Here is a 20,990-nt window from a genome sequence, read left to right on the forward strand (position 1 = left end):
CAGAGTTTCATCAATGATTAATAAAATATTTCTTTAAATAAGCTTATATCTTACTTCAAAATGCATTAACTAATCAATTATAACACAAATATACATATTCATGCATAACTAAAATTTCTTATATTTTATAATGTATGTTTTAATACATCCAGTTAAATATTGCATCACCACTTAATAATACACTATTTACCGCACATGAATATTAATCATATAATATATGCTATAGTCAGAAATGTTATGTCACATGAAAATTGCTCAATTTTTGCTAAAACATTTCTTGAAAAATTATTATGAGATATATCAATAAATCCTTATTGCTATGAATTTATGTACCATTTTGGTTATTTATTATGTGATTTTGTGGTTGTTATTTCTAATATATGTAATGATATTTTTTGTATCTTGCTCTGTCTAATTTATATTTATATTAAATTACTAGTAAACATATCAGTACTGGTATGATTACCTTTTTTGTCATTATCTTTATTTTTGTTTTTGTTTTTCTTATTGAAGGTTTTCATCTTCATTTTTTATTCATTAATTGAGTAGATTTTAGTTTTTCTGATCATGTTAAATCTCTCATAATTGATCATGTTTGTAATAAAGTCTAGACACCAATGAACTGGAAATTTCTACTTGTTTGCTTGTTACATATAGTCTTACTTAATTAAAAAATGGATTAATTTATTTATATTTTCTATATTATGCTTTGATATCAAGAATCAGCTCAAGGAAATCCATATGTTATTGCAGAACAGTGCTAAACTTAAGTATTACATTCTGACTGAGCCAAATGACGTCTCAAAGGAAAAAGATTTGGATCTCGTCTTCAGCGTTCAAATGCCGCAGAAAACTCCTCCTAAGTAATAGTTTGGGTGTTTTGTGGTCTGTAATAGTTTGTGTGTTAGAATCGTGATTCGTGTCTTAAATAAAATCTTCTTGAGCCCTTTGTAAGGTGCCCACAGAGATCTTGGTCATTATGTCTTATCTTTGTTAAAGTGATTCATGATCTTTTGATCGGTATCACGTAGTAGTGTGTTTGCAGTAAAGTCTTAAAAACTAAGTCAATGTAATAAAATTCTCGATGGTTTGTGTTTCAAAAAAGAAAATCCCTTATGGTTTGCATTAGCCATAGACGTTCGGGTTCGGGTGCTTTGGATTTTTGGGTTTTCGGATGGAGAGGTACATAACCCGTTCGGATTATTTTATACTTCGGATCGGGTTCTGGTTTGGGTTATTTCGAGTATAACCGAACTGTATAATAAATAATAATAAAAAATCTATGTATCCTTAATTTGATCCTATGAGACTAGAAACAATATTGTTGAAGTTAAAAGATTGAACAACTTAACATAATATATTTATGATCTTTCTGATTTGTTATACCGTGGAGGAACACGAGTCTATATTCTTTTTTTTTGTGTAATTTTTATTTGTATTATCTTGAATAGAAAATAGTAAAGAATCCATTTAATCATAAATTAAAATCAAAGAGACATTAAAATCAAACAAAAATCAAAACCTAAATATATAATCATGAATGTTTGAGTTCATGTCTGTGTAAAAAGCAAAGAGAAAACAAATCGCAAATCCTACTTGTAATCAAACATAAATCAATATCGCAAAGTATAGTAATTCATACATGTAATCGGTCATAAAATGAGTTTAAGTATGTACTGAACATACACATTAAAAAAAGAGAAGACGGAAAGATAAATGAGAATGAAAGATGTAAGTTTGGGGTTAGTAATATATTTATATATTTGGGTATTTCGGATAATTGGATTCATATATCGGTTATAACCAATCGGGTACGGGTATCTGGACTGGTTGAACCCTAAATTCGTTCGGATTTTTTTAACTTTAGTTCGGTTTTTGGTTCTGGTTTTTTGGGTTGGTTCGGGTTTGGATTCAGATTTCGGTAAATATGCTCACATCTAGTTTGCGAAAAGTGTGGCTAATTTGTAATTTATTGTATAGTACTTACTTTCTTCGTCGATAGAGTTAAATTGACAAGTGGAAATGAATATTTGGTAAGAGATAAGAACATAGAAAGTGAACAAAATAGAGAAAAATGAAAAAGGTAAATTGAAGAAGAAAAGTCAAGATTCCATTATGTTCTGAAATAAATATTTGGTAACCAAATCTCTCTCTCTCTCTCTCTCTCTCTCTCTCTCTCTTAAAGTTGGTGCCTTGGTGGAGATTGGAGAAGATATGTATTACTCTTTTTACTCTGTAAATTCATCAAAACACTACTTTTATATCATTTTGAAGTTTATTGAACAACTAGGATAAGACCCGCGCCTTGCGCGGGATTAAGTTATTATTTTTATTATATTTTGGAGAATGAAACAATAGTTTGGCTTCATTTGGATTACGGGTGTTCAATCCGAATATCGGGTTGGTTTCGGTTCGGTTCAGTTTTTTTCGGTATTTGGTTAGTAAAATATAACTACTATTCTAAATCCATATTTACTTTGACTTTAGTCTTTCACATACTTTTGAAAGATTTCAACTGGACGACTAAATTGATCAGCCAATCTTGTTGCTTTAAATCATTAGTGTTTATATATATATATATATATATATATATATATATATATATATTTATTTGAATATTTATTAAATAAAAATTCATATGCGTTATATTTTATGATCATTTGTAACTTATTATAAAAAAAAATAATCTATTGATCACAAAATTTTCAGAGTGAGAATATTCAAATTTCTAATAATATATAGACGTTTTGAAAAATTCAAATATAACATATAAGAAAAAAAATAAATGTTTTTATTATATATTTAATGTGATTTTTTAATATCTTTCAATAATATAAAATTAAAAAAAAGAACTAAGATACCAAAATTGTTATCAAATATTTATTATTCATAATAATTAATTTTCATATATACGTTAATCATATTAGGTAATTTCGTAGCTTCTAATTAAGGAAAGTGCAAAAAAAATTTTGGTAGATTATTTATCAATTCGATAGTTAGTTTAATAAAAAATATAATGTAAGTCAAGATGGACCAACCTATTTTTCTAAGAATAGTATATTTTATATAGTCATTTATTAAATGAGAATTTATAATCATACAGTTCTATGATCATTCATATCATTTTATAACTGAATATTTAAATCATCGATAACAAAATTTTCAATGTGAAATCTTTAATAAGTTTATAATTTATAAATGTTTTTGAAAATTCATTGAAAGTTTTAATATTAAACTATTTATGTAATCTTATGGTATATAGTATAATCTATATATATATATATATATATAAATATATGTTTTATTATTAAATAATATTTTTTACTCATATGGTTTTAAAATAATGTGTAGCTTAAAAGTTCATATTAATACAATTTTATGATCATTTGTAACTTATTATGACAAAAAAATAATCTATTGATCACAAAATTTTCAGAGTGGGGATCTTCAAATTTCTAATAATTTATAGACGTTTTGAAAAATTCAAAATATAACATATAAGAAAAATTATAAATGTTTTTATTATATATTTAATGTGATTTTAAATATATTTTAATAATAAAAATTAAAAAAAGAACTAAGATACAAAAATTGTTATCAAATATTTATTATTCATTATAATTAATTTTCACATATACGTTAATCATATTAGGTAATTTCGTAGCTTTTATTTAAGGAAAGTGCAAAACATTTTTTGGTACGTTATTTATCAATTCGATAGTTAGTTTAATAAAAAGTGTAATATAAGTTAAGATGGACCAACCTATTTTTCTAGGAATAGTATATTTTGTATAGTTATTTATTAAATAAGAATTTATAATCATACGGTTCTATGATCGTTCATATCGTTTTATAACAAAATATTTAAATCATCGATAACAAAATTTTCAATCTGAAATCTTTAATAAGTTTATAATTTATAAATGTTCTTGAAAATTCATTGAAAGTTTTAATATTAAAATATTTATGTAATCTTATGGTATATAGTGTTTATATATATATATATATATATATATATATATATATATATATATTATTTTATTATTAAATGATATTTTTTACTCATATGGTTTTAAAATCATGTGTATCTTCTTATAATAAAAATGTTAAACCATTGATCATTAATTTTTAACATAATAATTTTAATAGTTTTAGTCATTTATTGTCGTTTTTAAAAATTCAAAATATAACATATACGAAAAAATCTAAATTTTATTTTTATAGCTAATTTGATTGTTTAATTTATTTTAATAATATAAAATTAAACAAAAAATGATGGAGGAGATATACATTGTTATCAAATCTTTATTATTAAACTCATTAATTGTCATATATATATTAGTCATTTATGGTAATTCCGTAGGTTTTATTTAAGGAAAGAAAATATCATATCATATCATTATATCATATAGTTTGACCAACTTATGTATCTAACAACATATAAAAATCGAATGTGGACCTACTTATTTTTCAATTGAATGTAATTGACTACCTAATTGAGTGCCACCTATGCATTGGGGCCTCTTTTAATTAATACAAAATTGAGGTTACATCATTTCAAATGTTCCTCAATTAATATATAAGGGATAAAAGTTCATATTAATACAATTTTATGATCATTTGTAACTTATTATGACAAAAAAAAAATCTATTGATCACAAAATTTTCAGAGTGGGGATCTTCAAATTTCTAATAATTTATAGACGTTTTGAAAAATTCAAAATATAACATATAAGAAAAATTATAAATGTTTTTATTATATATATAATGTGATTTTTAAATATATTTTAATAATATAAAATTAAAAAAAAAGAACTAAGATACCAAAATTGTTATCAAATATTTATTATTCATTATAATTAATTTTCACATATACGTTAATCATATTAGGTAATTTCGTAGTTTTTATTTAAGGAAAGTGCAAAACATTTTTTGGTACGTTATTTATCAATTCGGTAGTTAGTTTAATAAAAAGTGTAATATAAGTTAAGATGGACCAACCTATTTTTCTAGGAATAGTATATTTTGTATAGTTATTTATTAAATAAGAATTTATAATCATACGGTTCTATGATCGTTCATATCGTTTTATAACAAAATATTTAAATCATCGAAAACAAAATTTTCAATCTGAAATCTTTAATAAGTTTATAATTTATAAATGTTCTTGAAAATTCATTGAAAGTTTTAATATTAAAATATTTATGTAATCTTATGGTATATAGTGTTTAATATATATATATATATATTATTAAATGATATTTTTTACTCATGGTTTTAAAATCATGTGTATCTTCTTATAATAAAAATGTTAAACCATTGATCATTAATTTTTAACATAATAATTTTAATAGTTTTAGTCATTTATTGTCGTTTTTAAAAATTCAAAATATAACATATACGAAAAAATCTAAATTTTATTTTTATAGCTAATTTGATTGTTTAATTTATTTTAATAATATAAAATTAAACAAAAAATGATGGAGGAGATATACATTGTTATCAAATCTTTATTATTAAAATCATTAATTGTCATATATATATTAGTCATTTATGGTAATTCCGTAGGTTTTATTTAAGGAAAGAAAATATCATATCATATCATTATATCATATAGTTTGACCAACTTATGTATCTAACAACATATAAAAATCGAATGTGGACCTACTTATTTTTCAATTGAATGTAATTGACTACCTAATTGAGTGCCACCTATGCATTGGGGCCTCTTTTAATTAATACAAAATTGAGGTTACATCTTTTCAAATGTTTCTCAATTAATATATAAGGGATGTCACAGCTTCTCTTCCGTCTCTCCAAACTCTCTCACCTGAATAAGAATGTTTTTGTATGTAAAAGCTTCTCTCTCTCTCTATTGGTTTAAGTGCTAATCTAGTTAGGTTGGCTTTTGTAGGGGAACCCAGTTGAGTTTGTCTCTTGTTATTGCATCAAGGATTAAATCTAGGGTTAGTTAGACATGATGTGTGTTTCTAGTTGTGTTTTGGTTCTGATCTCTTGAGTTTATATTTGGCAGGCACAGAAGAGCGTTCGTTTGTTTTCAACCAGCCCTTGTTTGTCACTTTGCTGCGTTTGGGATGATGCTTTGGGTTTGGTAGAAGGTGGCAGCTACATCGGAAAGGTCCTCTTTTTTGATCCGGCCAAGAATGAGATACTCCAAGTCCCGGATAAAACAATTCCACAAGAGCTACTTAACTCTAAGCCAATAGGAGCTTCACAAGGATGGGGATTTTCATCTGAACAGTCCAATCATAACTCTCTACATATCACCGACCTTTTTAATCCTCTGGCTGCTTCCAAGTCAAACACCAAGATGATTCCTCTGCCTCCGCTTACTAGTATGCTCTATGGTCAAACCAAAGTGGTCTGGAACGTGGCAATGTCCTCTTCTTCCCCTCATGAGGAAGATTGTGTGGTGGCTATCAAGTTCTTTGGTAGGCAACTGAGTATGTGCAAGCCTGGTCGTGACCTCGCTTGGACTAACAGGCTAATCCCTTTCGACCGCGCGGAAAACTCTAATCTCATGTATTCAAAGAGAGATCAAAGGTTCTATTTGCCTGCCCCTGGAGGCAACTACTTGTGCTCTTGGGACCTCCACTTCGATAACGATCCTAAGTTCAATGAGTTGGTGTTTCCTAACTTTCCCAATTTGCCACAGTCCACGTGGGAAGATTTAGATTCTTGCATCAGGGAGGACCATTGGGTAGAGTCACCTTCCGGTCAAAGTTTTCTAGTCAAACGGTAAACGAATATTATAACACGTAGACAAGTCAGAGATTTTTGGTCAATGCTAACGAATATTATAACACGTAGACAAGACAGAGATTTTTGGTCAATGCTAACGAATGTAACATGTAGACATATATGTGCATGTGCAGTTATTCACGTGTAGGAAGCAAGGCCCCGATGGTGATGGTGCTGGTGTTTAGAGAGGAGGACCAAGTCACTGCAAAAGGAACAAGAAACATGTGTTACACCCAGGACATTGGAGATCTTTGTATCTTCCTTTCAAAGAACGATCCATTTTGCGTTGTGGCAAGCTCCTGCCCTGGTCTCAAGCCCAACTCCATCTACATGATGGATCATTGCGTATCTATTTGCGAGCTCGCCAATGGAACTGTCACTTGTTTTGAACTTCCCAAAATGATGCCTTTCTCCCCTTTCTGGATTCCTCCATGTTCTGTCTAGTTCTTTGGTTGATGTGTTTGCTTTTGGATTTGCTATGATGTTCCTTTTTTTTGTTTGACTCTGTTATTCAGTTTATGTCATTTTTTCTTTAATTTTGGCTAACATGTCACATTACGATCATTAGCCTAATAGAGCTGATTGACACATAAATATTGCCCCAGAAAAAATATTTATACCCGCCTTGGCATTTTTTTTTACATCAAAGAAGTTGGTCTCATGAACCATCATTCAAACTTGGAAGAGGTTGTTGGTCTGAAGCCGAGTTGTTTACAACGACCACCAGACCGAGCTCCTTTTGCAACTGCCTTGACACTTAGCTATTTTATTCACTTAGCTATATGGATAAAAGTGTTTATTTCTACCCAATAATAACCATACGGATTGTCAGATTCAAAGCGTCCTATATTCAATATTTGGTACATGATGGTTTCACTTAAAAATCGAACTGAATCATGAAAAAACCATGTTTTAAATCTTAGCAGTCCAAACCGGTTAAGAGAAGATAAAAGCGACAACAATAGTATGACTAGATAGAAACTAGAGGAATCCAGCAAGGTGTGGTGATAACACCACCGGGAGCTTTGTAATGATGTGTGTCTCCGGTGGTGAGATCGTAAGAACCAAAGCCATGTCCCATAAAATAGATGGTGCTAGGTTTCAGACCGGGGCATGAGCTAGCCGGGATACAAAAAGCCTCGTTACTTGCAATGAAAATGCACATTTCTCCAATATCCTCTGTGTAACACATGAATTTTCCTTCAGCCGTCTCCTCCTCACTAAACACCATGAACCTCTTTGTTTTGTAATCAATTCCATTTAACACCGATGAGTAGGAGCCATGAGCGTACCTGCACATATGCAACCACAGTTATTCTCAACACACTCTTTTTTTTTCCCCAATGAATTCACACTTGAATTATTGATTTTAAAGAGTGTACCATTTGACTAGGTAACGTTCATCACTAGAGGGTGACTCCACAAGGTATTCCCTCCTTGAACACATACTCAAAGTCTTCCACTCAGACTGATCCAGCTCTGGATGGTCGCGGTAGACCAACTTATGGTGCTCAATGTTTTCATCATTTAGATGATAGGAGAAAAAGTGAATGCCTCCAGGAGCAGATAAGTAGAATCTCTTGTATCTTTTTGAATACATGACATTTGAGTTTTCACAGCAGTGGGAAGGGGTTGAGGTGTTAGTCCACTCAAGGTCACGACCGGGCCTGCATAGACTCAACTGGTCACCTGAAAACTTGATAGCCACTACACAGTCTTCATCACCAAGAGGAGACGGGGACGACATTGCTACGTTACATACTTGTTCGATTTGTTCACTGGGAAGATCAGTAAGCCGAGGCAGATGAATCACGGTGGGGCTTGATTTGGATGCCAGAGGATTGAATATGTCGCTGACACGTACGGATAGATCACGCCGGTCATAGAAAAAACCCCATCCATGGGAAGCTCCAATCATTTCTTCGTCCTTGAGCTCTTTGGGTATTGTTTTGCCCCGGAGAGACACTATCTGTTCTTTTGCCGGGTCAAACAAGAGGACATCTCCAGTGTTGCAACCGAGTGTCAAGTACGGGCCGGTGGAGAAAAAACGAACGCACTTTTGGATCTGTCAAGTAAACTCGGACCGTCAGAAATCAGAACTGAATAGTAATTACAAACACTGGTCTTGTCTTAAAAAAAAGAAAAAAAAATTACAAACGCTGGTCTTGTCTAAACAAACTCAAACTCAATTGTGTTCTACTACAAAAGCCTATCTGAACAAACCTAGCTAATATCTAATACAGAAGTAATAATAGAGAGAGAAGCTTTTACATACGAAAACATTGTTGTTCCGAGAAGAGAGCTTGGAGAGACGGATGATACGCCGTGACATTATTCGCAAATGTTGTGATGAATAACAAAGAAAAAGTCTCCTAAATATTTTCTCCAGTCTCCACCATTAAAGAGAGAGCAGAGCCACTCAAGGTTATTTACCAAGTTCTTCTTCTTTCCACTTTCCTTTTTGAGGAAACAAAATAATGGAAACTTGCCAAGTCAAGGTACTTGTGTACTTGCAGGAAGAAAGCTTTTTCCAATTTATTACTTTTTCTGTTTTTCTACAATTTATTCACTTTCTGTTTTTATTTTATTTATACAATATTTATTTCACCATGGACCACTCGTTATGTCTATAACAACTTTCTTGAAAGAAAATCTGTTACATGCAATAATTCATGTAACCTACAAATTAACTACATTTCATACGAACTCAAATTTCTTTTAGGACTGATACCCTATAATTTACTGTCCTTTTTTTTGACGAAATTGGCCATTAACGGTTGTAAAATATGCTAATTACTTAATTAGTGTAAGCAATGTAATGTAGGGATCAATATACGTTGTTGGCATACACAATTCATATGATGTGTAGTATATGTTATTTACTTATCAATATGCATTGTTGGCATAAACAGTTTATCATGAAACTAAAATGCGCGCAACGTGTCCTACACAAATGCATGTGAGTTTATAAATTTTATAAATTAAAATGATCAAAGCGACATCGTTTTGATCCAACAAAAACGTTTATATATTTTCTCATTTAATATCTCTCTCTCTTAACGTTTCTCCCAAGTGTTGTTGAATCCTTCTTTGATCGATCAATCAATCAAATCATGGCAGAGATGGAGAGCCTCGATCCGGAAGGAATCGACTCCGTCCGGATGACGTGGAACGTCTGGCCTCGCAATAAAGTCGAAGCGAGCAAGTGCGTCGTCCCCGTCGCCGCCTGCATCTCCCCGATCCGCTACCACCGCGACATCCAATCCGTCCCCTACGCCCCCCTCCGCTGCCGCACCTGCTCCGCCGCCCTCAACCCCTTCGCGCGCGTCGATTTCTCCGCCAAGATCTGGATCTGCCCCATCTGCTTCCAGCGCAACCACTTCCCTCCTCACTACCACGTCATCTCCGAGACGAACCTCCCCTGCGAGCTCTACCCTCAGTACACGACGGTTGAGTACTCCATGCCCGGCCCATCTCAGCCCACTGGGCCTGGGAATTTGGATCAGAGCGGTGCCGTTGTGTTTGTTTTTGTTTTGGACACGTGTGTTATTGAGGAGGAGTTTGAGTACGCGAAGTGTGCGGTTAGGCGGGCGGTTGGGCTGCTTCCTGAGAACGCGCTCGTTGGGTTTGTTACGTTTGGCACGCAGGCGCACGTGCATGAGTTGGGGTATTCTGATTTGACTAAGGTTTATGTGTTTAGGGGAGATAAGGAGATTTCGAAAGATCAGGTGTTGGAGCAGTTGGGGCTCGGTGCTTCCGGGAGGAGGACTGGGTTTCCCGTGGGGAGAGATGGTTCCGGTGTTAGTAGGTTCTTGTTGCCGGCCTCTGAGTGTGAATTCACCATTGATTCGGTGAGTTTTGATGGAGATTGTTATTAGTGTGATTTTGTATAATTGTTTTTGTGTTTGTGTAGCTGTTGGATGAGCTGCAGACGGATCAGTGGCCTGTTCAGGGTGGACGTCGGCAGTCGAGGTGCACGGGAGTGGCTTTGAGTGTGGCTACGGGTCTGCTTGGAGCTTGTTTACCTGGAACTGGGGCTAGGATTGTTGCTTTAGTTGGAGGACCTTGCTCTGAGGGACCAGGCACGGTAAACTCCATTTGTTTAACGCCCTTGTTTCTAGAGTTGCTTGTAGAAATGGAGGGAAATTTTGGTTTGTTAACTATGAATTTGCTAGTTAGGAGAAAATGTTAGATAGATATTTGCTAGTATTTGTTGTTAGGATTTGATTGAGCATCAGATGCCCTATGTAGCCTAAATCGGATGAAGTGACATGTTGCTTAAAATAGTTTAAATTTTGCACCACAGAGGCTGTGATCTTTAACTATGAGATTGTGTCTTGAGACAAAGTTCTTGTTTTAAGTTAGTCTTATGTTTGGATTCTGCAGATTGTGTCAAAGGATCTATCAGAACCTTTGCGTTCACATAAGGACCTCGATAAAGATGCGGCTCCATTTTATAAGAAAGCAGAGAAGTTTTATGATGGTCTCGCCAACCAATTGGTTAACCAAGGACATGTACTTGACCTTTTTGCATCCGCACTTGATCAGGTATTTCTTTTTCCTGAATGTTTTTAGCTTGTTAAGGTAAATATCTTCAGAAGAAAATATGGTGTAAAACATTTCCTCTAAAATTGCAAGTCACAATGAACTTTGTAGCTTGAAGAAGATTATTTTGATTTTGTTTTTTTTGTGCTATTTTACACTTAAGGATTCTTTGAAATCTGCTTAGTATGTATCATACTTATTTTTTATGTGTGTCGAATATTAGGTTGGTGTTGCTGAAATGAAAGCTGCGGTTGAAAGAACTGGAGGACTTGTTGTTTTATCAGAAAGCTTTGGTCATTCTGTATTCAAGGACTCCTTCAAGCGAGTATTTGAAGCTGGCGAACAGTCTCTCGGACTTTGTTTCAAGTGAGCTACTCTACTTGCTATTTCATTTGTCCATGCATGCTAATTGAAATTCTTTAGCTAGTGCCATTCTTACTCATTTTCAAACTACCATTTCAGCGGTACACTTGAGATCAACTGTTCCAAGGACATAAAAATCCAAGGGATTATTGGACCTTGCGCGTCACTGCAAAAGGTTGACACTACTACTCGGAAGTTAATCTTTTTTGTCTTCAAATTATGGTACAGAACCTAACAGTTATGCTTTTTTGGGGGGAAATTTGCAGAAAGGTCCTAGCGTAGCTGATACAGTTGTGGGGGAGGGGAATACTACAGCATGGAAGATGTGTGGCCTCGACAAAAGTACTTGTCTGACAGTCTTCTTTGATCTTTCTTCAAGTGATCAATCAACTAATCCTGGAGCTGTAAATAACCAGTTATATATACAGTTTATGACAAGGTACCCTCTTCTTCAATTCCGGATTTAAGCATGTTCACCAATCTAATTGAAATTTGATCTTAAATATATATGATTGCAGCTACCAAAATCCAGAAGGGAAATCATTACTTCGAGTTACTACTGTTACCAGACAATGGGTGGATACTGCTCTTAGCACAGAGGTCAGTACTATTCCACATTATTTTCTGGAATTACTTAGATACCGCTACTTCATTATGGGTTTAATCACTAGTCGATGTGTTTCCTTAGTCCAAGAACTGTCGAATTATATCCTGGTCCAATGCCTTTGCATTTTGTTTTTGTTTTTGTCTTTGATGTTTTGGCTTCCTAGAAACACTCGTTAGTCCCTTTAGCTGTTTAAATGGTCTTGTTGTGGATCAACTTGGAGAAAAACAGTTTTCTAAGTCACTGTGTCAAGTTTGTTTAGCTAGAGTATGCAGCCACATTTCGTTATGTTTACCTTCGCACCCCTTTGTTATGGTGAAATCTGGTCTTGCATCTTCGTCTTCCACATTCTGTTTTTGGCTTTTTCATTTCTTGCATACGCTTATGATCTTTTTAACTTACAGTTTTTCGTCTTTGTATGTGGACATGGATGCTAATGAGGTTTGTAATATCTTTCAGGAATTGGTGCAAGGTTTTGATCAAGAAACTGCTGCTGTGGTGGTGGCCAGATTAGCTTCCTTTAAAATGGAAACAGAGGTAAATATTCAATTCAGGCATTTTCAAGCTCAGACTCTTGAATTTTCAATCCGACATTTACCAAACTTATTAATTACTGTCAACTATGCTTTCTCAGGAGGGGTTTGATGCTACTAGATGGCTAGACAGGAACCTTATTCGTCTTTGTTCCAAATTTGGTGATTACCGGAAGGATGATCCTGCGTCATTTACTCTGAATCAAAACTTTTCACTATTCCCTCAGTTTACATTTAATCTCCGACGTTCACAGTTTGTCCAGGTAAGTTTAAAGTAGGAGAAGCTGTAAATTTATCTCTGTAATAACTGGTCAGCGAATTTGTAATCTTCTCTTTTATTCTTCGCATGGTGATGTTGGCAGGTGTTCAACAATAGTCCAGACGAAACTGCGTACAACCGCATGCTACTAAACCGAGAAAATATTTCAAACGCAGCTGTTATGATTCAGCCATCTCTAACAACTTACTCGTTTAGCACGCTGCCTCAGCCTGCATTGCTGGATGTTGCTTCCATCGCTGCAGACCGTATCCTGTTACTGGACTCTTACATTAGTGTCGTCATTTTCCACGGGATGACCATAGCGCAGTGGCGCAACTTGGGCTACCAAAATCAGCCTGAACATCAGGTAATGTTGCAAGTTGTAATTGACCACGAATTTTCTTGAAGATGCATTGGTAAATCAAGCTTACATGTTTCATTTGATCTAAGGCATTTGCACAACTCTTGGAAGCCCCTCAAGAAGATGCGCAGATGATCATCCGTGAACGTTTCCCTGTACCGAGATTAGTTGTGTGTGATCAACATGGGTCTCAGGTTAGTTTTTTTATCTCTTTCATCTCTGTATGTGTAGTTAGTTAGTTCCTTGAAGTGTTTCTAGTGTTTGTTGACTTTTGAGTAATACGTTTGGTAATAATGGTGGCAGGCAAGGTTTTTGTTAGCGAAGCTAAATCCATCAGCAACATACAACAACCCGAGTGAGATGAATGCAGGTTCTGATGTAATCTTCACGGATGATGTTAGTCTCCAAGTCTTCTTCCAACATCTTCAGAAATTGGCTGTTCAATCTTGAAAACACAAAGAGGTTGACAGAATCAGATCAAGTCTGAGACCGAATCCCACAAAGACAAATAAAGATGCTGCCATCGCTCACCAGAGTGTCTCTAGTGTCTTAAGTTTTCTCATAACACACACATGAACAGAACTATGCTTTGTTTTCATTGCAACGAGGTTTTTGTTTTCTCATATAGTTAACAAATTTTGTAGCTCCATTTCTTCATAGTTTTATTTATATTATATTTTCTCCTCATCCTACTATGCATGACCACACAGTAACACATAGCACCTATGGTGGTTAGCATGATCGTCCCGCCAATAACCGTCGCACAAATCGCCAGCCAAATATCCTCCTTACCCACAAGGATAAACGAAAGGAAAACAAAGGCAAATGGATATGAGCAAACAAGCCAACCAACCACATGAGCTTGTTGATTACAAACACAAGCTTCTTCTTTGCCGTCTGTTCAATCACCACAACAACGGCCAAAGACATGAACAGCACCAAGTTGTCAAATATAAACAAGCTAAGATTCTTATGAGTCGTGAAGACAAAAGCAAAAACCGCATCTAACTCTCTATTTCTGGTGACTTTTACAACTTAATACCACAGGATCAAGAGCTATAATTAACAAAAGCAAAGCTCGATCCTTTCTCTTATGTATTCTCCCTCTTATGTAAACTTAGACGAAGACTTAGGAATCACGATAAATTGACTGAGGCATCCACTTGAGATGCAACTGAAGCTTGCCTGCTTTGGATTCGTCTAATGGAAACCAGTCCTTGTATTCCTCTTCCATTATAACCCTTGTCAGCGTCAAGATGCATCTCCCAATGTAGTCCTGCACCATAAAGTAAGAATCCACAACTTATATTGCAACGCAGAAGAATAAAGAACGTTAGATAGCAGACGGTGGCGGTTCGGTTTTTTACCTTCCCAAAGGTGTCATGGTCCCAAACTTCAAGAACTAGCATGTCGTGTAACCCATCTTCAACCACAAAATCAAAAGTCTGGTTCCAAACCGGGTTTAAGCTGTCATTCACAACCTGGTGACACAAGAAAATTACAGTTAGTTAGACACAAGAGAGGATGAAACATCAATAACCCTCGTTGAATGAGAGATGATCTTACCCGAGTTTTGCTCTTAGCACCTGACTTCTTCATGGAGAGAACGACATAAGGATCAGCTTTCCCCATCATATCTTGTATCGGTATCTCCTCTGCAGATATCACCGTCACAGAAAGCACTCCTCTTACGATGACATCTTTTCTTTTACGCGATGATGCATTTTCTTCGTCTGTCGTATCGTTCTTGAGCACCCTTTCTAAGGACGTCATCGATGAAGAAGCAAAGGGATTTACAATGCCGTTGCTTCCCGCACCGAAAGGTACATATAGTAGCTCAAGGTGAACCTAACTTAGAGAACAATAAATGTGTATTCATTGGCCATTTACAGGTAATAATAATCTAATTTGAGGAATTTATAGCTTTATCTAACCTCTCCACGGTTCTTGTTATCTCTCTGGATCTCTAAATCTTTGACCAGCTTTAACCAGACGTCTTTCACTTTACCAGGTTCAAGTTCACAAAGGCGGATTTGTGCACAACCGATGAGCTCAGATGCTTGTACACCTTCGTCGTCGTATATTCTAACCACTAAGTGTTGTGTTGACGCGTCTTCGACAACGTATTCAAAATGCTCGTTCCAGATGGGATTCAGATCGTTGTTCTGGTGGGAATAAATATTAATCAGATCATCCTTGATAAGGTTTAGCATAAATGAATAATCAAATGGACTACTACTTACAATTGTCTTGCTTCTTTGAGTCTTTTCACGCAAAGGGCGTATAAACATTTTAGCAAAGGGGTCTGATTTTCCCACTAGATCTTTGTTGGTCAGGTTCTTCGCTTGCACAAGCTTCACCTCCAACATTCCAACAGGCTTTAGCTCCAGATCACTGGGTAAACAAACAAAAAACAGCTTAAATATAAATCCAAAACTAGAAAAGACAAGCATCTTCATTTTGCATTGACATTTCGACAGTGCTATAACAAAAGAGGAAAGTTGATCATATAATAAACATTAAGTCAATGGTTCAACTTCATGTTTTAATCTGAGGTGTACCTATAATCACCAGGTAGAATTGGGATGACCTTCCGAACAGGCCATGTGATTGAATCTTCCACGGCATCTCGTATTGTTTCCTGTTACATATTAACTTAATGGTAAGCGTCATATGCCCCATGGCATAAAAGAGCACAGCATTACATCACTAGCGTCATGTGGAGCGCTGGTGACAAAATGAGATGAAAAAGGAAAAGAAAAATAATTTTACAAAAAAAAAATAGTAAACAAACAAGGTTTCATGTGTTATAAAAGTAACTGTCCTGACACTAGTTGAAAATGTGTTGATTTATTAACAGATGAATGATAATAACACCAGGAAAAAAACAGTAGGCCAAACCTCAATAGCATCAGAGAGTCCAGGAATTGCTGAAATGTCGCCTCCAACAACCTTAAGGGTGAAGTCCAATTTTTTCTGCAACACAGAATTGGATGTCTTAAGCTAAACAACTGAGACTTTTGTGTCCACACCGTTTCTTGTATCAAACCAATCAAGCACACGCACGTGCATGCTCAGATATATACGCAGACGGATGTAACAACATTAAACAAAAGTAAAGAAAAATGAAATTATGAAAATAACAGCTACAGCTTCAAAAGTTTCAGAGGACACCAACCTTTTCTCTAAGAGAAACACTGACAGCTCCAAAGCAAGGAAACTCATCAACCAGTGGCCTAAAAATCAGCCTGAAAACGCCAGTGAATCCAATGTTTTTCACCTAGAAAACAGACAATAAGAAATCAGTTGTAGTCAGCTTATCATGGATCAAAATAGAAAAGCTACAAATAAAACATCAATATTGCCTTCACATGTTCTTCAAGACAGAAAAACTAACAAGTATTATAAAAGTCTATTTGCTTCCGCATAAACTATTTATCGTCACAAAAAGTAAATTATCAGTAGCTATCTCAGCCCTAGTGCTTTATTTACGTATCAAATCAGATGTCAAGCATCAATCTCGCAGTACATAAAAAAAAAGAAATTGAAGGCAGGGATGAGGTACATGTCCTGTACCTGAACTGGAAGAGATACACCAACTAAGGTCTTGATGCCAAGTACTATATTTGGATTTCCATCCCAATTCATATCAAGCTCCATGGTCATCCCATTTTCATCACCTTCGACAATGGAAACACCTACAGAAACACCAAGGATCACAAGCAGACTCATAAATTTCAAAGTAGCAGCATAACATTAGTTTGAGATTATGGCTCCTCTTTTTGCAAACTTCAAACACAGTCAGAGTATGGCCATTCACTGTTAATCTTCCAGTTAAATTCAAACCCCTTCTCGTTCTGTTATTCACTTACATATAAATTTCCCCTTTGACATCAATTCAGTTACTATCACAGAAAAGTAGGTTACAAAGTGGAGACGCACTGAAAAACATAAACAATCTCGACTAAGAATCCAAGCTCAAGATGGACTCAAATTAAACCGAAAAGCTTGCAAGCAAAGAGATTTCAACACCAATTCAACATGATTCAATTGCACAAGTTCTAGTTACCTCACAACACAAAATTACATTTAAACAAAAGCAAACCTGTAAACTGAGGCGCCACGGTACCGAGAGTAAGCTTAGAAAATGTCAAGGAGGCCACAACGGCAGGTCTATATTGCTCGAGAACAGGCTCCACGGATGCCCTTATAAGCTCCGAAGCTGCCTAAACTCCAATGAATATAACAAGAGAAAAAACATACATTAGAAACCACACAATTATTACATCTCTTTCGCTCAATGAGATTGACAATAACAAATGGGAGCTAACATACCTCATCAACATAAGGCCATATCTTTGTCAAGTGATGGTTCAGCCAAGTCAACTGAAAGTAAACAAAACGCCAAATCAAACTGGTATCAGCAGTATGCAGAGTTATGACCAAATTTGTAAGAAAAGGAAGAATCTTTCTAAGCAAAGGAAGAATCTTTCTAAACAAAGGAAGAATCTTTGTAAGCAAAGGAAGAATCTTTCTAAGCAAACTTAACTTCTGACGCTCGGAGAAGACGACCCAAGAAGGATAAAACTCAGCAGGCAGAAGCTTCCTTGAATCCTCCACCGTCATCCTCGCGAAAGCAGCCACCGTGTTCGCCTGAGAAAATAGACAAATCCAGCTGAAAACGAATCTGGAAAAAAAACCGAATCGTTTCAAAAAGAGAGTGTGTGTGTGTGTGGTGGCTCACGAGTTCAGCGCGGAGCTTGGATCGATAATTCTCCGCCTTGACGAAGCCGATGATGAAGGTGATTCCCACGGCGAGTCCGATTACGAGGCCGACTACGAATCCCATTTTTACTTCGCCGCGAAGTTGAAGTGTGTCCGTACTGTTTCGCGAGCTCAAGAGAATAATTATTTTTCTTAAGTCTTTTCTAAGATATGTAAAAAGGTTACTTTTCAATTAATTAATTAAAGTTGGGATTAGTGTAAGATTATTAGAGGATTACAGGGGAAAATAAGGTCGAGAGTCGCTACCGACGCAAACGAACAAGTTGAGCCATCGTCAGCAGTACCAATAGTCAGTTGCCACGTCATATAGTGGGAATGTGAAGCATCTGTTTCCCGCGTTAAGTAACGCAACTATGAAGATAACAAGTGATGTTATAACAGAATCAAAATAAATAAACTGAAGTATGTATGTATGTAGTTGCATAGAAGAGTGTTGACCAATTTGCCTGGAAGATCTGGATACAGGTTCAGGTTGTGTTGTCAGGCTAATGCGTATAATATATATTGGGCCTTGGTTTTTGTTATTCCTTTTCTTACATGTGTGTTTCAAAAAAAAAGTTTTTTGTACATGTGTATGTATTATTTCTCTTTTTTTTTTATCAAAGTGTATGTCTTACTTCTAGTTTTTATGGGACATGTGTTTTCTTTTGTTGTTAATGGGTAATAATAGTTGAAAAAGAGTATGTAAACTAAAGCTACTCTAGCAAAAGAAAAGCCCAATAGTAGCAAACACACTAGGCTGTTTCTTTGAGCTTGAAATGAGAAAAAGTTGCATGTGCTTTATATAATAAGCTCATCCAATCTTGAATTCCAATAACACTCATTCAATCTTTGATCGAACCGGACCGGCAAAAGGTTCGGTCAGAGGGTTTATAAACTCGAAACCGACCGGAGGGAATCGGGATTCAGGCCTGCTTGTAGAAGGAAAAAAATTGGTTTTTACATTGAAAAATAACACTCTTCACCAAAGAAACTACATGATAACCTTTCAACAAGGTTGCATATGTTTACCAAAAAAAAACAAGGTTGCATATCTGAGCTTTGCTTGTTTTAGAAACTTTGGTTACTTTTATAATTATTTAGATCAAGGGATCATAGTTGAAAATACGGGGAACAATTACCAAACATGATCCGAAATAATTTATACATCCATCTTTGAATTTCTAAGCTTTACTGATTTTCTTACTGAAAATGCTATGTGGCCCGAGTCTACATACAAACGGGCATTACATAGCCTACAAGCAAACATAAAGAAAATGTGGACCTCCCCACAACAAAAGCAAAAGAAAAACCCGATGCATATACTATTTAATTCTTTAATATATACATGCAATATGGTTTTATATAGGTGAATCTTTGCTCTGACTGCCTCGTAAATATTGCAATTTAAGAGATGAGATTTGTACTTAAAAGAGAAAGTAAAAGCAAAATCTTCCTTGTGTTTTATTTTTAATGAAAGTAAAGCTTTGGTGATAAGATGTAATTAGTATTTGAAACCATGCAATCTACTTTTGTCCCCTTCCATTTCGTTAACCATTGAGTATGGATCAAAAGCCTAGTACTCCATTTTTCAACGGATGTCGTTTCATGACTATCCTAAACTATGGGTTTATATAGCGTCTTTGGCATAATGATTTTATACCATCAAACTATAGATTAAAGCGAAGAGATATTATGGGAAAACTAAAGTGATTATGACACATGATATAATCTCTAGGATGTTCTCTATATAAAGAACTAAAGAAGGGTAAGTTCTCCACTTAAAATTACATAATATGGTACATGGAAAATAATTTTTTAGAAGTCTATGGTTTATAAGTAAAGCGAAACTAAAAGGTCAAATAAAAGATTGTGCTCAACAGTGTAAGAAACCATTGTACAAGTTAGAGAATAACCCTTTTATTTTGGATATGGAAAATATAGGCTTCATTTTAAATGCGCATCCATTTGACACCACTTGGTCATGTCCCTTGTTCTTTCGCCCATTAAAGAAACTGGCACGTAGAATATAAAAAGTTGAAAGAAGTTTCATTTCGATTTACTAATGATAACACAATCCGAATTCCGAACCTCCGGATGTTGAAATTTTCTTAACATGAAATGAAAAACAATGTACACTGACTTTATTATCATGCGTTGCATACTTGCATGCCCTCGATTATTTCTTCTTTCGGAACATATCACCTTGTAATAAACTTTCATATATATATATACGTGTGTGTGTGTGTGTGTGTCTGTGTGTGAATGTGAAACTGTATTAAATTGTGTAAAAATGGGTAAATGCATCACCGTGTGTCCATTAGTGCGAAAATGTATGTCATCTACGAGTTCGTGGGATAAATTAATGATAATATTCCTGCTGATTAGACACCAATAAAATCAAAGTCCACTCATATAATAGATAGGTTACACAAAGATGTATATAAAGAGAAGTTCAATGGTAAGAAATGTATTATAAAATGCATTATTTGCACATATAATCTCTGATAAACGAAGACACAAATAAAAGTATATATATCTTTATGGTTTCTTTCTCTATTTACTAGTCGTTTCTTTGCCCATCTAGCGCAAATGATTGTGCTTGTCAATATATATCGGATGTGTTGATTAAATAAGAATCCATAAAGATTGACTGGATAACATGGACCATTTAGTGTTTCAAAACGTGTTTTTTTTCAGTCAAAACGTGTCTTAGAATACTCCAAGTATCAAACGATGTCGAAAATGGTTAAATCATATCTTCAATATAATCATCAAGTTATATGAATGATTAACCAT

The 20,990-nt window shown here is 34.7% G+C and overlaps 4 protein-coding genes across 4 annotated transcripts; 2 read left to right on the forward strand and 2 right to left on the reverse strand.

Moving 5' to 3' along the window:
- Window positions 1-5,791: 5,791 nt before the first annotated feature.
- On the forward strand, window positions 5,792-7,298 carry LOC106397863. Its single transcript, XM_048738332.1, has 3 exons — window positions 5,792-5,848; window positions 6,035-6,759; window positions 6,897-7,298. Exons 1-3 carry the CDS (start codon window positions 5,792-5,794, stop codon window positions 7,204-7,206), a joined length of 1,092 nt encoding a protein of 363 aa, XP_048594289.1. The 3' UTR covers window positions 7,207-7,298.
- Window positions 7,299-7,572: 274 nt separating this feature from the next.
- Window positions 7,573-9,291, reverse strand: LOC111214603. The gene is made up of 3 exons (XM_048738333.1): window positions 9,038-9,291; window positions 8,145-8,827; window positions 7,573-8,054 (listed from the first exon to the last, which is right to left on the reverse strand). The coding sequence occupies exons 1-3, from the start codon at window positions 9,092-9,094 to the stop codon at window positions 7,733-7,735; spliced, it is 1,062 nt and encodes a 353-aa protein (XP_048594290.1). The 5' UTR covers window positions 9,095-9,291; the 3' UTR covers window positions 7,573-7,732.
- Window positions 9,292-9,810: 519 nt separating this feature from the next.
- LOC106400925 (protein transport protein SEC23) lies at window positions 9,811-14,116 on the forward strand. The gene is made up of 12 exons (XM_013841329.2): window positions 9,811-10,613; window positions 10,676-10,849; window positions 11,149-11,310; window positions 11,531-11,673; window positions 11,770-11,845; window positions 11,937-12,109; window positions 12,189-12,270; window positions 12,734-12,811; window positions 12,909-13,070; window positions 13,170-13,433; window positions 13,517-13,621; window positions 13,731-14,116. The coding sequence occupies exons 1-12, from the start codon at window positions 9,876-9,878 to the stop codon at window positions 13,875-13,877; spliced, it is 2,304 nt and encodes a 767-aa protein (XP_013696783.2). The 5' UTR covers window positions 9,811-9,875; the 3' UTR covers window positions 13,878-14,116.
- Window positions 14,117-14,298: 182 nt separating this feature from the next.
- LOC125577205 (synaptotagmin-5-like) lies at window positions 14,299-18,365 on the reverse strand. Its single transcript, XM_048738334.1, has 13 exons — window positions 18,172-18,365; window positions 17,976-18,080; window positions 17,763-17,813; window positions 17,533-17,653; window positions 17,004-17,125; window positions 16,606-16,707; window positions 16,329-16,403; window positions 15,989-16,068; window positions 15,671-15,821; window positions 15,362-15,592; window positions 14,994-15,275; window positions 14,795-14,908; window positions 14,299-14,703 (listed from the first exon to the last, which is right to left on the reverse strand). Exons 1-13 carry the CDS (start codon window positions 18,274-18,276, stop codon window positions 14,557-14,559), a joined length of 1,686 nt encoding a protein of 561 aa, XP_048594291.1. The 5' UTR covers window positions 18,277-18,365; the 3' UTR covers window positions 14,299-14,556.
- Window positions 18,366-20,990: the final 2,625 nt, after the last annotated feature.

The sequence above is a fragment of the Brassica napus genome, chromosome A8 (assembly GCF_020379485.1).
Source record: "Brassica napus cultivar Da-Ae chromosome A8, Da-Ae, whole genome shotgun sequence".
In the NCBI taxonomy this organism is placed as follows: Eukaryota; Viridiplantae; Streptophyta; class Magnoliopsida; order Brassicales; family Brassicaceae; genus Brassica; species Brassica napus.